The sequence below is a fragment of the Corapipo altera genome, unplaced genomic scaffold (genome assembly GCF_003945725.1).
Source record: "Corapipo altera isolate COAL_440 unplaced genomic scaffold, ASM394572v1 1, whole genome shotgun sequence".
NCBI classification, from domain to species: domain Eukaryota; kingdom Metazoa; phylum Chordata; class Aves; order Passeriformes; family Pipridae; genus Corapipo; species Corapipo altera.
Window position 1 is genome coordinate 43,145,856 of NW_020884873.1, and position 15,098 is coordinate 43,160,953.

General features: G+C 39.4%; 1 protein-coding gene across 3 annotated transcripts in view; it reads left to right on the plus strand.

Moving 5' to 3' along the window:
• Window positions 1-9,383, plus strand: part of ST7 (suppression of tumorigenicity 7) — a 142,833-nt gene extending 133,450 nt beyond the window's left edge. For all 3 annotated transcript variants that reach the window (XM_027660608.1, XM_027660624.1, XM_027660615.1), the window contains exons 13-15: window positions 1,199-1,291; window positions 4,028-4,167; window positions 9,063-9,383. In XM_027660608.1, coding sequence (XP_027516409.1) covers window positions 1,199-1,291; window positions 4,028-4,167; window positions 9,063-9,158 — 329 coding nt within the window. In that variant the 3' untranslated portion in view covers window positions 9,159-9,383. The remainder of the gene's footprint in view (window positions 1-1,198; window positions 1,292-4,027; window positions 4,168-9,062) is intronic.
• Window positions 9,384-15,098: the final 5,715 nt, after the last annotated feature.

Sequence of the window (15,098 nt, forward strand, 5' to 3'; positions counted from 1 at the left end):
GTTTACAGTCTTTGAGGATTTCTACCTTCTTTATTATTGCTTTAAACATAGTAACCAAGAAAAAATACTCTCATATAATTTCACAGAAATACAGCTAACATTATTTCAAATGCAGTGTGCACAATTGCATTTAAACCAGTGCTTCAGTTGTCTTGTGAGCAAGAGTTAATGGAGCGTTATTGTGTGGCAGTGGGCTATACCTAACAACTAAAATGTACAGTGCTTCTAGGACATCTGTTGGGGAAAATATTGCTTCAGTGACTGATGTTCATAGAAGTAGTGAGTATAACATGTGGATGACATAAAAAGAATGAAAATAATATATAGGATAATGGAAAAGGATGCCTTGATTGCGAAGCTATATTTCAGTCAAGGATTCTGATGTTTCTATAAACCACCCTCAGTTGGCCTGTGACATCAGCAGCGTCCAGATTTAGTAATCCATTTCCCTCCCTCTCTGTTATTATTTTCAATTTTAAAAATTCATAAGATTAAGTATTATTTATTCTATGACCTGAAGATTTATATTGGAAACCTGACTTGATCTGCTGCATCTAGAAAGAATGCATGAGAGGAACCTGGTTTTAATAATTCAGTATTAATCTTTGATTGCCAAGTAGAAAATTAATAGAAAATGAAAACATGACATGTTGGAAAACTGGTTCTCAGGGCTCGTGTTCATCAGTGTTACCTGGTTTGCTGGAGTGTGATGGAAAAAAAAGTAGTGTATGATTTTCATGCAAAACTTCTCTTACATTTGATGCACAGAGATTGTGAGTATTGGCCTGAACTCACAGGCTTAGCTGGTCATTTTTGTAGACTGTACCTGTTATACCAGATACACTACTTTCTCCTGAAATTTAAAAATTCTCCAGCCTAAAAGCCTAAGACATAATGCATAAATTTGGCTATGGAATTGGGAATACAATAGGCTTTGATTATGCAAACATTTATGTGTGTCCTTGTAATGTGGTCTCACCTGACATTCATGAACCTTTTCTCAAGAATAAAAATAAACATAGGTGTTTGCAAGATTAAAAGCTAAATGTAGATTTATATTTTGGCATTTCATTAAACAATTTATGTGTTGTTTGCAACCAAATATAAGTGTTTTGTCTGTTTGTTTTTCAGAATTGCAAATGTAATTAAGTACGACTGCCACACTTACAGTAACCTGTGCATGGTGTTTTCTTTGCAGCTTTCAGAATGATCCCCTATCCTTTGGAAAAAGGACATCTCTTCTACCCATATCCTATTTGTACAGAAACTGCAGATAGAGAACTACTACCATGTATGTTCAACCTTTTTCTTCTTATCATTGACATCGAAGAATTGTTTACCTGAGTCTTGCAGCACTGATCTCCTTTGATGCCTTTTAAATTGAATACACTGGATTAGAATAACTGGATTGACACTGAGCCTCTGGAGCTCCTGTGATGGTTTAAGAAGCAGCTCCTAGCCATAATTCATTACAATTAGCTGTATTTATTATTTTTGACATCTTAGGGATAGGGAGAGAGATTACCAAAGAGATAGAAATGAGTTAGATCGTGCTATTCTCTCTTGCCAAGACACTGGAAAATATGTATGATCTTTCATCTAGAGCAACATCCCATCAAATCAAAAGCACAGTGTTGCAGCCTTGTTAGTCTTTTGTAGATACACTAGCTACTTAAATTCCAAGGCAAGATCCAACCTGCTTGAGGACAGCTGCATCATTAACACAGCTATTGTTCTGACAGGTTATGCTGACATTTTCTGAAAAGCACTCTTAAATAGCAAAAAAAGGGTTTTCTTTGTGTAATGGTGTGTGTGTTATTATGAAGAGATTTATGTGAAATCATCTCAGTCATTTTTATGTGGGTTTATGGCATGGATTAGGGAAGTGCCAGCAGTGTTTCCAGATACGGATATACAGACAGATCCAGCCCTTGAGAAGTGTTACAGTCCAACATAATGAGACTCACTGCAGTGCATGCAGTGAAGCATAGGAATGCAGAGGAAGAGCCAAAGCAGCCAATCTTGCAGTTATGCTTCATTCCCACATTTTCTCTCAGTGGGACTCAGTGAACATAAGTGGAACACACACAAATACAGTGGGGTTTGCAGAGTCGGGGCAGAGAAGACAAATACAAGGTGATCCAGGGAAGGAAATTCTTCTCTGACCTTCTCACTCCCGAAGAAAGAATAAAGAGCAGTGTGTTCTGGAACAAGTAAAATGAAGCCTGCTTCTGCTGGGAAGGCTGGTTTTAAGGGCGTTTGCACCCTTTGTAGTCTTTCATTCAGAACCTCTCTGGTTTGGGCTGAAAAATGTGTTGCCTCTTTTTATAAGCCTACATGAGTAAACATTAGGTGAGACTAATACAGCGAAAATCCAGTCATTGCAAGTCTCTCCTTCACAGCACATTCTTGCTGATATTACACAGAAATCCTTGGCAACTGACAGTATCTCCCCGCCCCGTTATAATCACCCTAATTATAACAACACCTCTCAGAGTGCTCTGCTTGCTTTACTCAGAGGGATGCTGAGCTGGGAAGGGTGGAGTGTCAGGAGACTTAGGAATGACAAAGTCATGCAGAATAGCTCAGCATTCTCTGTTTAGATGCAAAACTAATCATTTCTGTCAAATTTTGGAAGCAAGGGACTCTTTAACAACATATGCAGAAAGTCGTGTTCTGCTCTGGCAGTTGTGGGAAATGCCTTTCACTGCAAAATCTCTTGGGTTAGAGGAGGGAAGGGTTTAACATACCGTGACAGAACAGGTGGGTTAGAGGGGTTTTGCGTACCTGTCCACACCCTTTAATTGCATGTTTTTTAAAGAACAGTCAACTGGAATTATATCAGAACACAAAAATCTGATAGGCTATCCAAATTTTAATTTAAACTCTTATCAATTCTTGCTGTTGGTTTTGGGAACCACTGCACTCTGGATGAATGCAGTCAAGAATACTGTCCTGTTGCTGAATTACACTTATGTTGTCTGCAAGTATGATGAAATAAAAGCTGATCACTGAAGCAAAGAAAGTAGGAAAAATGGAAGAGTAGTGTTTCTTATGTATGAATAGCCACAGGATTCGAGTATATGGGAAGCCTTGAGGTTGGTCCTTTATGAGAAAAAATGTTTCAGAATTTGCATCTATCTTGACTGTGGCTGCAAACTATAGGCTGATGGAGTGAAATAGACAGGGAAGAGTCCAGTAGACCTTTTGCCAATCCAGACAAATTTTCACCTTGAGTCTGAGCCACCATAAAAGTTTAAGGGATATATTCTTCAGATAGAATACTCACTGTCCTCTTCTGACCTTCTTAGTCTTCTCAGTGCTACTTTCTCCAAAGTCCAGTGAAGGATTTTTTATACCAGAGTCGAGTAAATGTCTGTGTTCCTTTCAATGTATATTAGCAAACACCTTAAAAATTCACTATTAATTTATTATTTCCAGGTTTTAAAGTACATGTTTATATGTCCTACTTTTATGATAACTTTTCTTGGTTCTGCAGATTAAACATTCAGAATTTACTGTAGTTTTACAGCCTGGTTAAACTGGTCTGCAGCCATGCTTCTGTAAGGTTGGTCTCACTGCTGCTCCTGGATGCATGTTTCTGCACTGTCTGTGTATCAGCCTTAGCAAACATGCAGCCATGTTGCTAGTCAAGGACCTGCATAAAAAAACATGATGTTTTATTTCTAAGTTTGTTTTCTGGGATTAATTGTTACATAGCTGCATTATAGTTAGTGCTGACACAAGTAAAGTGAAAGTAATGTGTACATAGGGCCAGAGTAAACCAGAAATACGATCTTTAGAAAAGAATTACTTGGCAGAAATTACTGACACAACAATAATGTTGGCCTTAGATGTTTCAGACCTTCTATGTATTTTTTTTCTTCAAAAGCAACTTTGGGTGTCTCTGGTTGTTTAAACCATGTAAGAACATTAGATTGGTCCAGGTTGGTTATTGGTTTTTTGATTTTTTTTTTGCAATATATAATGCATTCCCCTTCCCATCCTTTTTTTTTTTTTTCTACAGCATTTCATGAAGTTTCAGTTTACCCCAAGAAAGAGCTTCCATTCTTCATCCTCTTCACTGCTGGACTCTGTTCTTTCACAGCCATGCTTGCCCTCCTGACACATCAGTTCCCAGAGCTTATGGGGGTCTTCGCAAAAGCTGTGAGTATTCTCTGCTGCCACTCTCTTTTGGTAAATAAAGACACCGATGCAGGAATAACTGAGCTAAATACTGCCAGATATCAAATATCTGCATATTCAGCAGTATAAATAAAACATCCATCAATGTCTGAGCAGAGGGATTTACACAAATGTTAAGGACACTAATCAGTAAAAGACACCGCTGTCTGCTGTCTCCAGTTTATATGTCTCTCTGGCTAGGCTGGATCTCTTGTGATTTTGGGCTTGGTGGGAGAAGCAAATATCTGTATTTTCATATATCATCCAATAAAATAAACTAATAAAGGTTTGCGGAACCCCTCTATTTTTGTAAAGCCATAATGACTGCTGCGATTTCCGGTGCAATAGAAACTCCTAGTTTTGAGGAGAAATAGAGTGTACTGTTAACCAGGGCAAATTTCTGCATCTATCCCCAAACTGCCAAGAAGAAAGTAGTCTCAATATTTGCTCATAATTTTCCTTAACTACATCCAGAGAAGTCTCTCCTAATTGTGATTTTTTTAATCCACCAAGGATTAATAAATATTAGAGGATGAGGGGGAAGAGCCATCAATTATTCTAAAACTTTTTTCTTTGCAAAACTGAGAACATCAGTGCTCCAGCATCCTAGGAGATGAAAACTCCACTAACAGAAAAAAATCTAGGATAATAAAAAACCCTTCTCATTCTCCAAGAAATACTGAATATCCTCTGTTCTGATATATTTTCTCAAATATATTTGTATCTATCGTAGGTCTTATGCTTCCAAAATGGCCCCCTGGCCTTGTTTTTAATGTCTTCAGTACTTTTGATTTGGGGAGGATAGCGAGTGGGGTGGAGGAAACAAGGCTGAAAGGCTTTGGCAAATTCCACATTGTCAGTACTTTTTCAAATCCCTTTTCAAATGGCAAGAGACTCCATTTGCAAGTAAGCCAGGTCTTCTCTTAGCTCAGACTTGTGAGTGATAGAGATCTGGTACAGCAATGGTTCTTACATCAAGAATTTTCTTTTATTAGCTCTAGAAGACAGAAAATAAAGTTGTAGCAAAAGATACCACTTCTATCAGCAAAAAGTGCAGAAATGTACCTGAAATGTTACTGCTTTTTCTTGTTTGAGTTTGTATGTAGGTGTTTGGTGGACAGTAAGTGTGTAACTTGGGCATCTGATCATAAACTTCTTTGTAAAGCTTTTCTTCTGTGTGGTGGTTGGGGGTTTTTTGTTCCTTATGTTATTGAAGTGCATGACCCTTGTTTGGCTCTTTCAATTGAATTTACAATTTTCTAATACTGCCATAGTTACTGATCCGAAATCTGTCCCTATTGGTCTTGATCCTGTGTTTATCAGCCTTGTATCCTGAAAAAAGAATATGTCTTAAGCTGGCAGCATGTGCTTAGTTCTCCTGCCCCAGGCAGTGAGCTTCTGGAATTGGAGAAAATTAGTAGCCTGTTTTCATTGGCTTAACTCACCCAGCTTTGGTTGCTGAGTGCAATCAGAGAGAGAGAATGAAAGTTACACTGGTGGTGTGATGGTAATTGTTTCTCTGTGGTTGGGCTTCCAAAGCTGTTTGGGGAGTTAAATCAGACCAGAAGGATCTATTTCCCTGATGTATAAGTGAAGCTGCCATTGGTGTTAATAGATAGAGAAGTACCCCAAGGCTCTGTATGGCATTATCAAGTTCTGCATATCAGAGCAGGTAAAGCTCCTGGTTAGTAAAATAAGCACAGACAAATAGAATTTAAATATGAGCTACATTATGTGCATAAAGACGGAACAATTACTCAAGATGTCAGAACCCGTATGGATGCAGTTAGTATGTCAGTTAACATGTATTGTGACTTGGTTTAGCTATATATTAATCTTCGTAAACTACTACATGCAGCAGCTGAGTTTTGGTTGTACATGGGAAGGGCAGAATTTAAGCCTGTGAAATTAATTTGGTAGCTCATAGAAAGGCTTTGATTGAGAAGGCTCATTGTGTTGTCTCCTCTGGGAAAAGTGTCCCAGGTGCATGAGATTGAAGAAAATCATAGACATTTCTTTGAAATGTGGCTGTATCAGAACAGAGTAGGAGAGGTTGGCCAGGCCTGACTCTTCCCTTTCAGTTTTACGGAAGATAGTTTCATAAATAACTGGTTCCCTAAATAGCTAAATGATGAATGTGATGACTGTTTCTGTGGTTATGTGTATTGAATTACATGTTCCTGTCTGGTTGGTAGTCACTGTGATGGTGGTATATTATGCTGTGAAACTGTGCACATATGCTTTAATTTCTTCTTATGTCTGCCAATCCCAAAAGCACTGCATAGATGTAGTATTGCCACCATGGCCCAGGCCTATGGTACTGTAAGTTGGTATTTACCATATTTCACAAAAACTGAATAAGTTACCATGGTTGGGCCTTGGGCTTTGACCTGTCCTCCAGGTAGCATCTTCATGCACTTTTCCATAGCCCATTAACCCAGATACTGGGTGCTTCGGGGTGGAGAAGGCCCTTAAGTACTGAGCACCCCTTCCATGTCATCGTGGCTAGGCTTCGCAAATGAAGATTTGAGGCCCCTTCCATGTGAGAGACTGCCAAAGGTGGCCTGTGCCACTGTGACAGTCCCTTCCAGCAGCCTGCATTCAGCCACTGGATGCAGAAGTCAAAGGTATTTTAGAACTCCTTTCCTCTTCTGGAAGATTTAACGTAGGATGGAATTCATCCAGCTCCATCAGTGCACCCACATTTTAGATCCAGAACCTGCTCTGAATGCTGTGGGTTTAATTTTTGCTAGCCTTTCTAACAGAAAACTTTTGGAAGTGAGTTAAGATATAAATACAAGCAGAACAAATTTCTGATTGCATGGCTTTGATAAAATTGTCAGCACAGTGTTCGTAGTATTGAATTTCTTTCATTGACATGCAGAAATTTAACAGTGTGGAAAAGCTTGAAAGCTTTTGCATATCTGCTTTAATCAAATGGTGCTATTCAAAAGGTAGTCCCAAAAAGCTGCTTTCTGCCAGCTTTGAAATAACCACGTTGACTTTCTTTTAAAATACAAAATAATGATAAAAAACTTTTTACAGGTCTCTTTTCACCCCTTCTTCCATCCTGAATTCTTACTGTACTACTGGTGCTGGTTTTTTTGATCCCTGTGGAAAAGACAGTCAGTGTCTAAAGGAGATGCAGAACAATTAAAAACAACCCAGACAACAACAAAGACAAACAGAAAAACCACCACCAACTGCTGTCATGCAGACTAAGCCCTCCTGGGTGCTGGCAACAAACCAGATAGGCATCTGAGGCATCGACCATTGATGTCTGAGAAAAGGAGCACCGGGAGCTTTCCAAGGGCCAGGCAGGCCCAGCACAGATGTTTACATCAGCTTGTACAAGAGAGCAGGTGGCATCCTAAACTTCTTGCTGCAGCAGAAGTTTTGCTTAGACTTTATCGAAGCCAGACTTTGGTATCCATGACTTTAAATGTGTTCTGTAGACCAGCTAACTTTCCAGGTGGAGAAAAACGTGGCTTCTTTTCAGCTACAGATACTTTGTGGAGTTTGTTACAGAATACAATTGACTACTTGAGCAACAAAATTCCAGTGTAAGGCAAATTATTCTTGTTTCATTGATTTAACAAGTATGTAATTTGCACTGGTTACAAAGCTGAGTTTTATTCAAGTAGATCTGATGGTACAAGCTTACCACATAAATCAAGTGCTTCTCAAAGAGCAGAAGCTATGCTCTAATGAACCTTTTGCATCTGGCAAAATTAAAGGGACATATTTATTTCAGCACTTCACAGCTTAACCAGAGGGAATGCCTCTACTTGGAGGAGCCACTTGAAATAGTGACAGCAGTCTTTAAGATGGGCAATGTTACACTGATTCAGCTGCAGCTCATGTTATACAGCTTGACCTTCAGCACCACGACTGAAATATTCCGTTCTGCTTCAGTTAGAAGTTTTTTCTTGGACCTGTGCTTATGACAAAATGACATTACCAGTGATGCCGTTACCCAGTTTTCCCATGGTGCACGAGTGGTCCATGATATGGTGTCTGCATTGTATGCAGACACGTCCAAGAGGAAAAATGAATTAGAGTGCTTAGTATTGCCTTTAAAATGCATAAACATCCTATATGCTGTACTCTCTCATACACATATAGGGCCACAACATACCTGTATGTAATGTGTACAGTTGAATTGCAGGTAATGTAAAGCACAGTTAATATGCATTTCCCAAAATTTTGGGAGTGCTTTGAGGTCCTGAGTTCTGAGATGTGTATCCAGAAGTGTTTTTTTCCTGTGATAAAATGTTCCCTGTCACCTTATTTTTTTTCACATATGCCTGTTCTGTACATTAATTATTGAAGCCACTTTTAACATTGTGTTTTCTAATAGAGAGAGGATGTTAAGATAAATTTAAGTTAATGATACAGACCATGTTAAAATAAATTCTAGTTCGTGATGCCTAAGTGTATATAGCAGATCTGTAGATAACCTAGAACCATTTTAAAACTGACTCTCAGGACACATTTTAATCTTTCAGAAGTGGTCTGGCAGACTGTGCCATTATGAGAAAGCCTCTCTTTCTCTTCCTAGGTTTTGGGTTGAGCTTTTAGTGGCTTCAGAATGAGCCTGAATCTAGGATGTGAGATGTGTGAAAACTTTTGTAGTTTGTCACTTTGATCTTCACAAAAATAGGGCTCTTGCTTTCTTTACTGCAAAATCCAGAAATCTGTGTATATGCAAGGCTCAGAATTTGGTAGAAAGTCTTTATATGTGAATTATGTAATTTTTATGCTGAAGGATTTTACAGAGGAACACAGCAAGAATATCTTGTCTTATAGGACAGCTTTCTCTTGAGATGTATTGTTTCCTGGATTTTGATCAGAATGTGTGTCTGATTTCTTTGCAGTTTCTCAGCACCCTCTTTGCTCCTTTAAATTTTGTGATGGAAAAAGTAGAAAGTATCCTGCCCTCCAGTCTGTGGCATCAGCTGACAAGGATCTGAGGGAGCACACCGCTGACTGACTGCCATGACATCTTCTGTGCCAACTTTTTGTTGACCACAAGAAAGCATGATAAAAAAGGGAAGCAGTTCTAAGACTTAAAATCACTTCATGGATTGTCTGTTCTCATAAAAACTGTTTTGTTGTACAAATTACATTGCTGTTAGGTTCTATTATATTTTGCCTTCAGAAAAGAAAAACTCAAAAATAAACTTTTGTGTATTGTAGCATTACTGTCTTTTGGCTTCTTCAAAGCTTAGATTCTACTTTTTGTTTATAAACACATCTGCTTCACCACACCTAGGGCTTGGCTACCTGTTCAGTTAATGAAAAAACCACTAATAACTTTACAGTTCAGTGACATTATCACTGTTTTTTCTTGAGTTCACTGGGTGAAGGCCTCACCGCTACAGAGGCTTCTGGACAGTTAAAACTCTTGCTTAAAGCAGCTTTAGCCTCTCCAGGCAGTTTGGATGGCACACTGGGCTTCTGATTCCCATCTCTGCACAGAGGTCAGTTTTATCCTCATCTGATTTCAAGAAGTCCACATACTTGACAGATTTTCTTCACATTGCTGCTATTTCAGGTACCTCCAGAAGCTCCACGCATTGTTCTCTGTCTACAGAGCAAAGCATAAGTAATGGCAGAGAACTGAAAACAAATTTGCCTGTAGTGAGCGATCATTGCATTGATGCTCTTACGTATGTCTTTCTGAGTTTTTATTGCATTAGTAGTAGTTTTCAAATACGAAGGAGCAGGAGGTTTTTCCTGTACACGTTAAACATCAGCATTATAAACTGTTGCTTGATACCAGAAGCTCATTAGCAAAACTGGTGTTAGTTCATGCACAATTAATAGAGAGGTTGGTGTTTCCCTTATTAGTGCTCACCTCAGGAAGTCTTATCTTTGTGCTGTGAGAGATTTAGACTAAATATTCATTTATAACTTACCCCTGTAGATGGAAACTTCCTGCAGACACCTCTGCTAAGGCACAAGATCAGGATTTTGATCTGGAAGTTGAAGCAAGCAGTCCTCTCTGTCAAGAACTGGAAGTGAATCCTTACAGATGCCTCAAGGATTTTTTTTTCAACTCCTGTTCCAGATAAGGAAACTAACCCTGATGAAGCAGATCAAAAATGCCACTTTGCTAACTCATTTCCTCATTGATAAACAAAGCTGCTGGTGATAACAGTCCCTCAAACTGCTCAACATTTTTAGAATAGCAAAGTTGAAATGGCAAAGACAAAACTCCCATTACTGGAGTTGGTATAAAAGGAAAGTGTTTCTTAACAGCAGAAGATGCATTACATTATTTTCTGCCCTCGTGAACACAGATGTGTTAGTCTGGTAGAAGACAGATCTTTGTCCAAGTGAGTAAAAGTACCACGTTAAAGCAAACACTGCTGTGCTATGAGGGAAAAAAAGGCAGCCCCAAACCAGGAAAAATTGGCTATAAGAGTGAGCCCCATGGCCAAATGTTAAACCTAGTGAGGTGTGTCGTTGTTGGGCATTTGCATACAAGTTTTTCATCTCTGGCTATTATTCCTGCAAAGCAATTCACTGTAATGTATGGCTTACAGTTAATGTAGTAGGTGGCATAAGATTAGAGGTAGTGGATTGCTCGTGGATAAGCATGTTGGAAGTGTGAGATGGGCCAGTATTTGTGTTCTCAGATTTGCATCTGAATTGCTAGAATGGCCACTGAAAACACCTTTACATCAGGTGCTCCTGTGTATCTCTAGCTGAAAAACTAGGGATAATCATATTAATTTGTTTGCCTCACAACAGCGCTGTCAGAATGAAAGGCTAGTGAAAGTCAGAAGAATCAGGCATAGTCAGCTCTTCTCCTGTGCTTTGTATCGCTTATTCCCAGCCACCTCCAAAACGTTTTAAAGTTCATTTATTTATCCTCTACATTTCAAAAAAACCAAATTGCTGTGATTAACAGTCCTAATATGTATTTGCACATCACTTTATATCTAGCTATATAGAGAAATCTCCATGTTTGTCAGCAGCTAAGGTAGTAGTTTGGCCTGTTAGAAGAATTATGATCTGTGTGGGAATTACTATTGGTAATAATCTGATAAAAAGCATGTAACTCCTGGAAGAATCACGTCCTTCCCTTGAACTATGGGGAATATTTAGGAACTCAAAAATACCTTTATGCAATTCTATCTCTACCATTTCTAGTATCCATCTCCCTGATAAGCAGTAATGAGCCATGGATTTTATCTAGAAAATCTCTCTATAGCTTTAATTATAATTCTAGGCATCTGGAAGACTAGGCAAGGCAGACAAAAGGGTTTTCTTTTCCGTTGGACAGAGTTGGTTGCCTTAGGCTTTGCTGCCTCTGACATGTTTCCTGTGAAGTTCAGCATGGCTTAGATGAAAAGGCAAATACAGCCCACAATTATAATGATGGAAAGCCTCTGGCTTAGTGCAGAGATGAGCCTTCTGGAAATCTGCTTCAGATAATAATTCATCTGAATCTTCAGTTTGCAGATTTAGAGGTGGAGGGTGGGGGGAGCTTTTTAAATTCAAATCTTAGCAGTTCCTTTTTTCTTTAAAGTCAGCCTAATAGAATTTGGATGCACATTATCTCTTTACACTGTAATCTGCATAGAACAAAAAAGGAGAGGACCCCCCCCCGCCGAGGAGTGTCAAGTCAAGCTGGCCACCTTCTATCCCTCCCTTCCACTGGGTAGATTTACAGCTTCTCCAAGGCAGGAAGTGCACTGGTAGGGGAGGGCTGCTTTCTCTTCATCGTTTTGTGTGAATGCTGTGATTTTTCAGTGGGAGAACATAGAAGTCCTTACCCCGGTAGAAAATTACCAGGGGTTTCGCTGTGTTGCAGAAACCTGCAGAAGCTAAACATCCAAAGGAAGCTACACCTCTCTCACTCAACGCACACTCCACAGCCAGTGTGGCTGCCACCGCATGGAGACCTTGAAAACCTCAGGGCTCTGGTTACAGAGTGAACAAGGTGGCCCCTGGCCCCAGCTGCCACCCAGCTTCCTTCAGGGCTCCTGCCCAGCTCCCACCGCAGAGGGAGCTGTCAATGTGTTGATTCATGTGCATTTGCTTCTTTCACACAAGAGAGCTTACTTTATGAAGTCATACCCATTTCAGCAGGCAAATGAGCTGTTATATGAAAAAACCCAACCCAAAACCGTGTTTGTGATTACAGCCGGTGAGCTGCTGCTGTCTTTCAGATAATAAGTTCATTTGTTGTTGTTTGAAGTGGCAGAAGAAACTTGCAGGCTCTGATATATAATCTCTAAACCACCTCTGCCCTTGGAGGTAGCCATGCCCCGCATGAAGGCTGTAGCCTTTCCAAAGAGTGTGGGGCAAATGACATGTAGAACAGTGAGTGTTGGTACACTTTGTGGCACAGTGGATTAAGAGCTGTTTTTTTCTAGGATCCAGATCATTAATCCCCAAACGTTCCTTTCCCCCTTGCCACCATACACTGATGCCCACAAGAGGCTGGACATGGAGCCTGCAGGCAGAGACCAACAGTTGTGGTTTGGGCATCCAGGGTGGCTACACAGCAGTTGTGCAGCACAGTATCAGAAATGCAGTATTTTATTTCTAATTCACAGCTGCCAAGAAGGTTACACAGGGATGGGAGGTCAGAATGAGATGCACAAATTTGGTTTAGGTAATTTTGCAGGAAAAAAAAGCAATGATCTCTCAAGTTTCAATGCCCACATACCCTAGCATACACCACCATTCCTAAGTCATTCCCCATTTTCCATGTGATAAAAGAAAATTACATTTTTTAAAGGAGATTTCACATAAAACAGCTCAACACACTTTTTAGGGTAAAGTTTTTTAAAAAACAATATAGTGGGGAGGGAGCAATCCCAAAAAGCTTGGCAGACTAACAGCGTTTTAGGGCGCTGTTAGATTCTGAGTTCATGTAGCAAATTAAAGGGAACTCCCTCAAGAAAACTGGACTGCCTATTTAAAAAAATAATCCTACAACCTTTTGCTTCAGCTAACATTATTCTGACACTAAAGTGTCTACCTAGGGACAGCTGTTTCCTCTTCATGACTAAATACATGAGTAAATTTATTCCATAGAACAAAACACAGGATTATTTAATTTGCCTTGCCTGATTTCTTTCTTCTTTTTTTGCTTTCTCTTTTTTTCCCCTTTTTTTATTCTTTGTTTAGTTAGTTGCAGGTCACGGAGAGGCCTTTCCTAGCAATATTTACATCTCTGAGTGTCTTTTGCCACTAAGAAATAGCAATAGCTTCTGGGAGTGCTTTTTTTCATGGAAGAGGCAGCAGAAATACTTACAGTTGTAACACACCTACCTTGAGCTCTTTAAAAAAAAACCAAAAAAACATATAAACCCAGAAAAAAACTATCATCAAATAAATGGCCAGCTCAGCGCTTACACAGTTGTTAATGCTGTGAAATATTCTGGTTTTCCTCCAGTGAAGTGGGTTTGGTGGAGGCATCACATCACAGTTTATTGATATGGCACATGTCTGAAATGGGAAAGTCATCCTGCTGTGTGTACCTGGCATGTGCTTGGTGCTGGACGGGGTGACAAAGGACACCGAAAAAGTCAAGGTACTCAATGCCCCCATCTTCCCAATAAGGCTGACCTTTAGGAACCACCAGCCTCTGAGACCAGGGGAAGATTTAGAGCGGGATGTACCTTGGTGCAGGAGGACCAGATTGGTGAATAAAAGTTCCACCTTTAATACCATGACCCCAAAACCACTTTACCTGGGACTGCAGAATTCAGGTGGGTTGGTTTTTCTGGAATATTAACCAGATAATAGATTTAAGAAGAGATCTGATTTTACTACCTTTCACTCCACTGCCTAGAACAAATTCCCTTGTAAGAACGAGGCTTTCTTTTTTTCCAGAACATTGAAATATTTTCAGCTTTATTACACAGGAAATTTTTTAGACTACTCAAAGTCTCCCTGAATTTTTAAAGAAAAATGACACTAAAAAGTTAAAAATTATTATACTGCTTTTAAGTTCTTTAAGCCTTAAAATATGATATTGCTCAGGCTATGAACTGGATGCAGATTTAATTTCACAGTGAAATCCTAATAAAAATTCTCCTTGGAGCTCACCTTTAAATACAATTATGTATGAAATTTTCCTTATCCAGCCCAAAGTCAGAATTGCCAGCAGTAATGGGGCCAGCAGTATAACCACTGAACTGCACATGTGTACATACATAACACACACGCTACACTGCACGTGCACTAACATGCTGGCAGGGCTGTTCCCACCAGCAGTTGGCTTATAGACAGAAGTGTGATTATTCTTACTTCTAACCATGACCACTGCCATATACAGTAACTAAAACGTTATCTTACTGTCCAAATAAATACCCTTCTGGATCCTCTTCATCTTTTAATGCCAGTTGTGCCTTCTGGAGATGAATTACCCATTTTAATGATACAAACTTTTTCCAAAGCCTTGCAGATGTAAATGACTGCTCTCTCAAAACTGCTGAATGCAAAACCCCATTTTTTTAAAATAGTTAAAAAGCAAAACCAAACAAAACCACAAACAACTTCCCAAACCCAAACAAAAAAACCCCAAAAAAAACCAAAACAAAACCAAAACATACCAAAAACCAGAACATAGCCAGAGTATTACTCACTTTATTGCCTTAGTTTGCTACTTGGATATTACTTTTTCCTGCACTGTTTGTACCCACTAGGGTTCTTCCAGTCTATTTCATTTTCACATGGAAATTTCACCTGTATCTACAATACATTCTATCACCCATTCAACCTCCTTTCCCTATTTTATTTTTTCATGACCTTGCCTGCCTCTACTCTTCATGGGTGCTCTTCCAGAGCCTTATTAGATTTATTGTCACAGAACCCATCTTTCTCTTGGCTCGTTTGCTGGTCTCTGCCTGGAGGAGAGGTAGCTGGTCCCTCTCTGACCCAGTTCC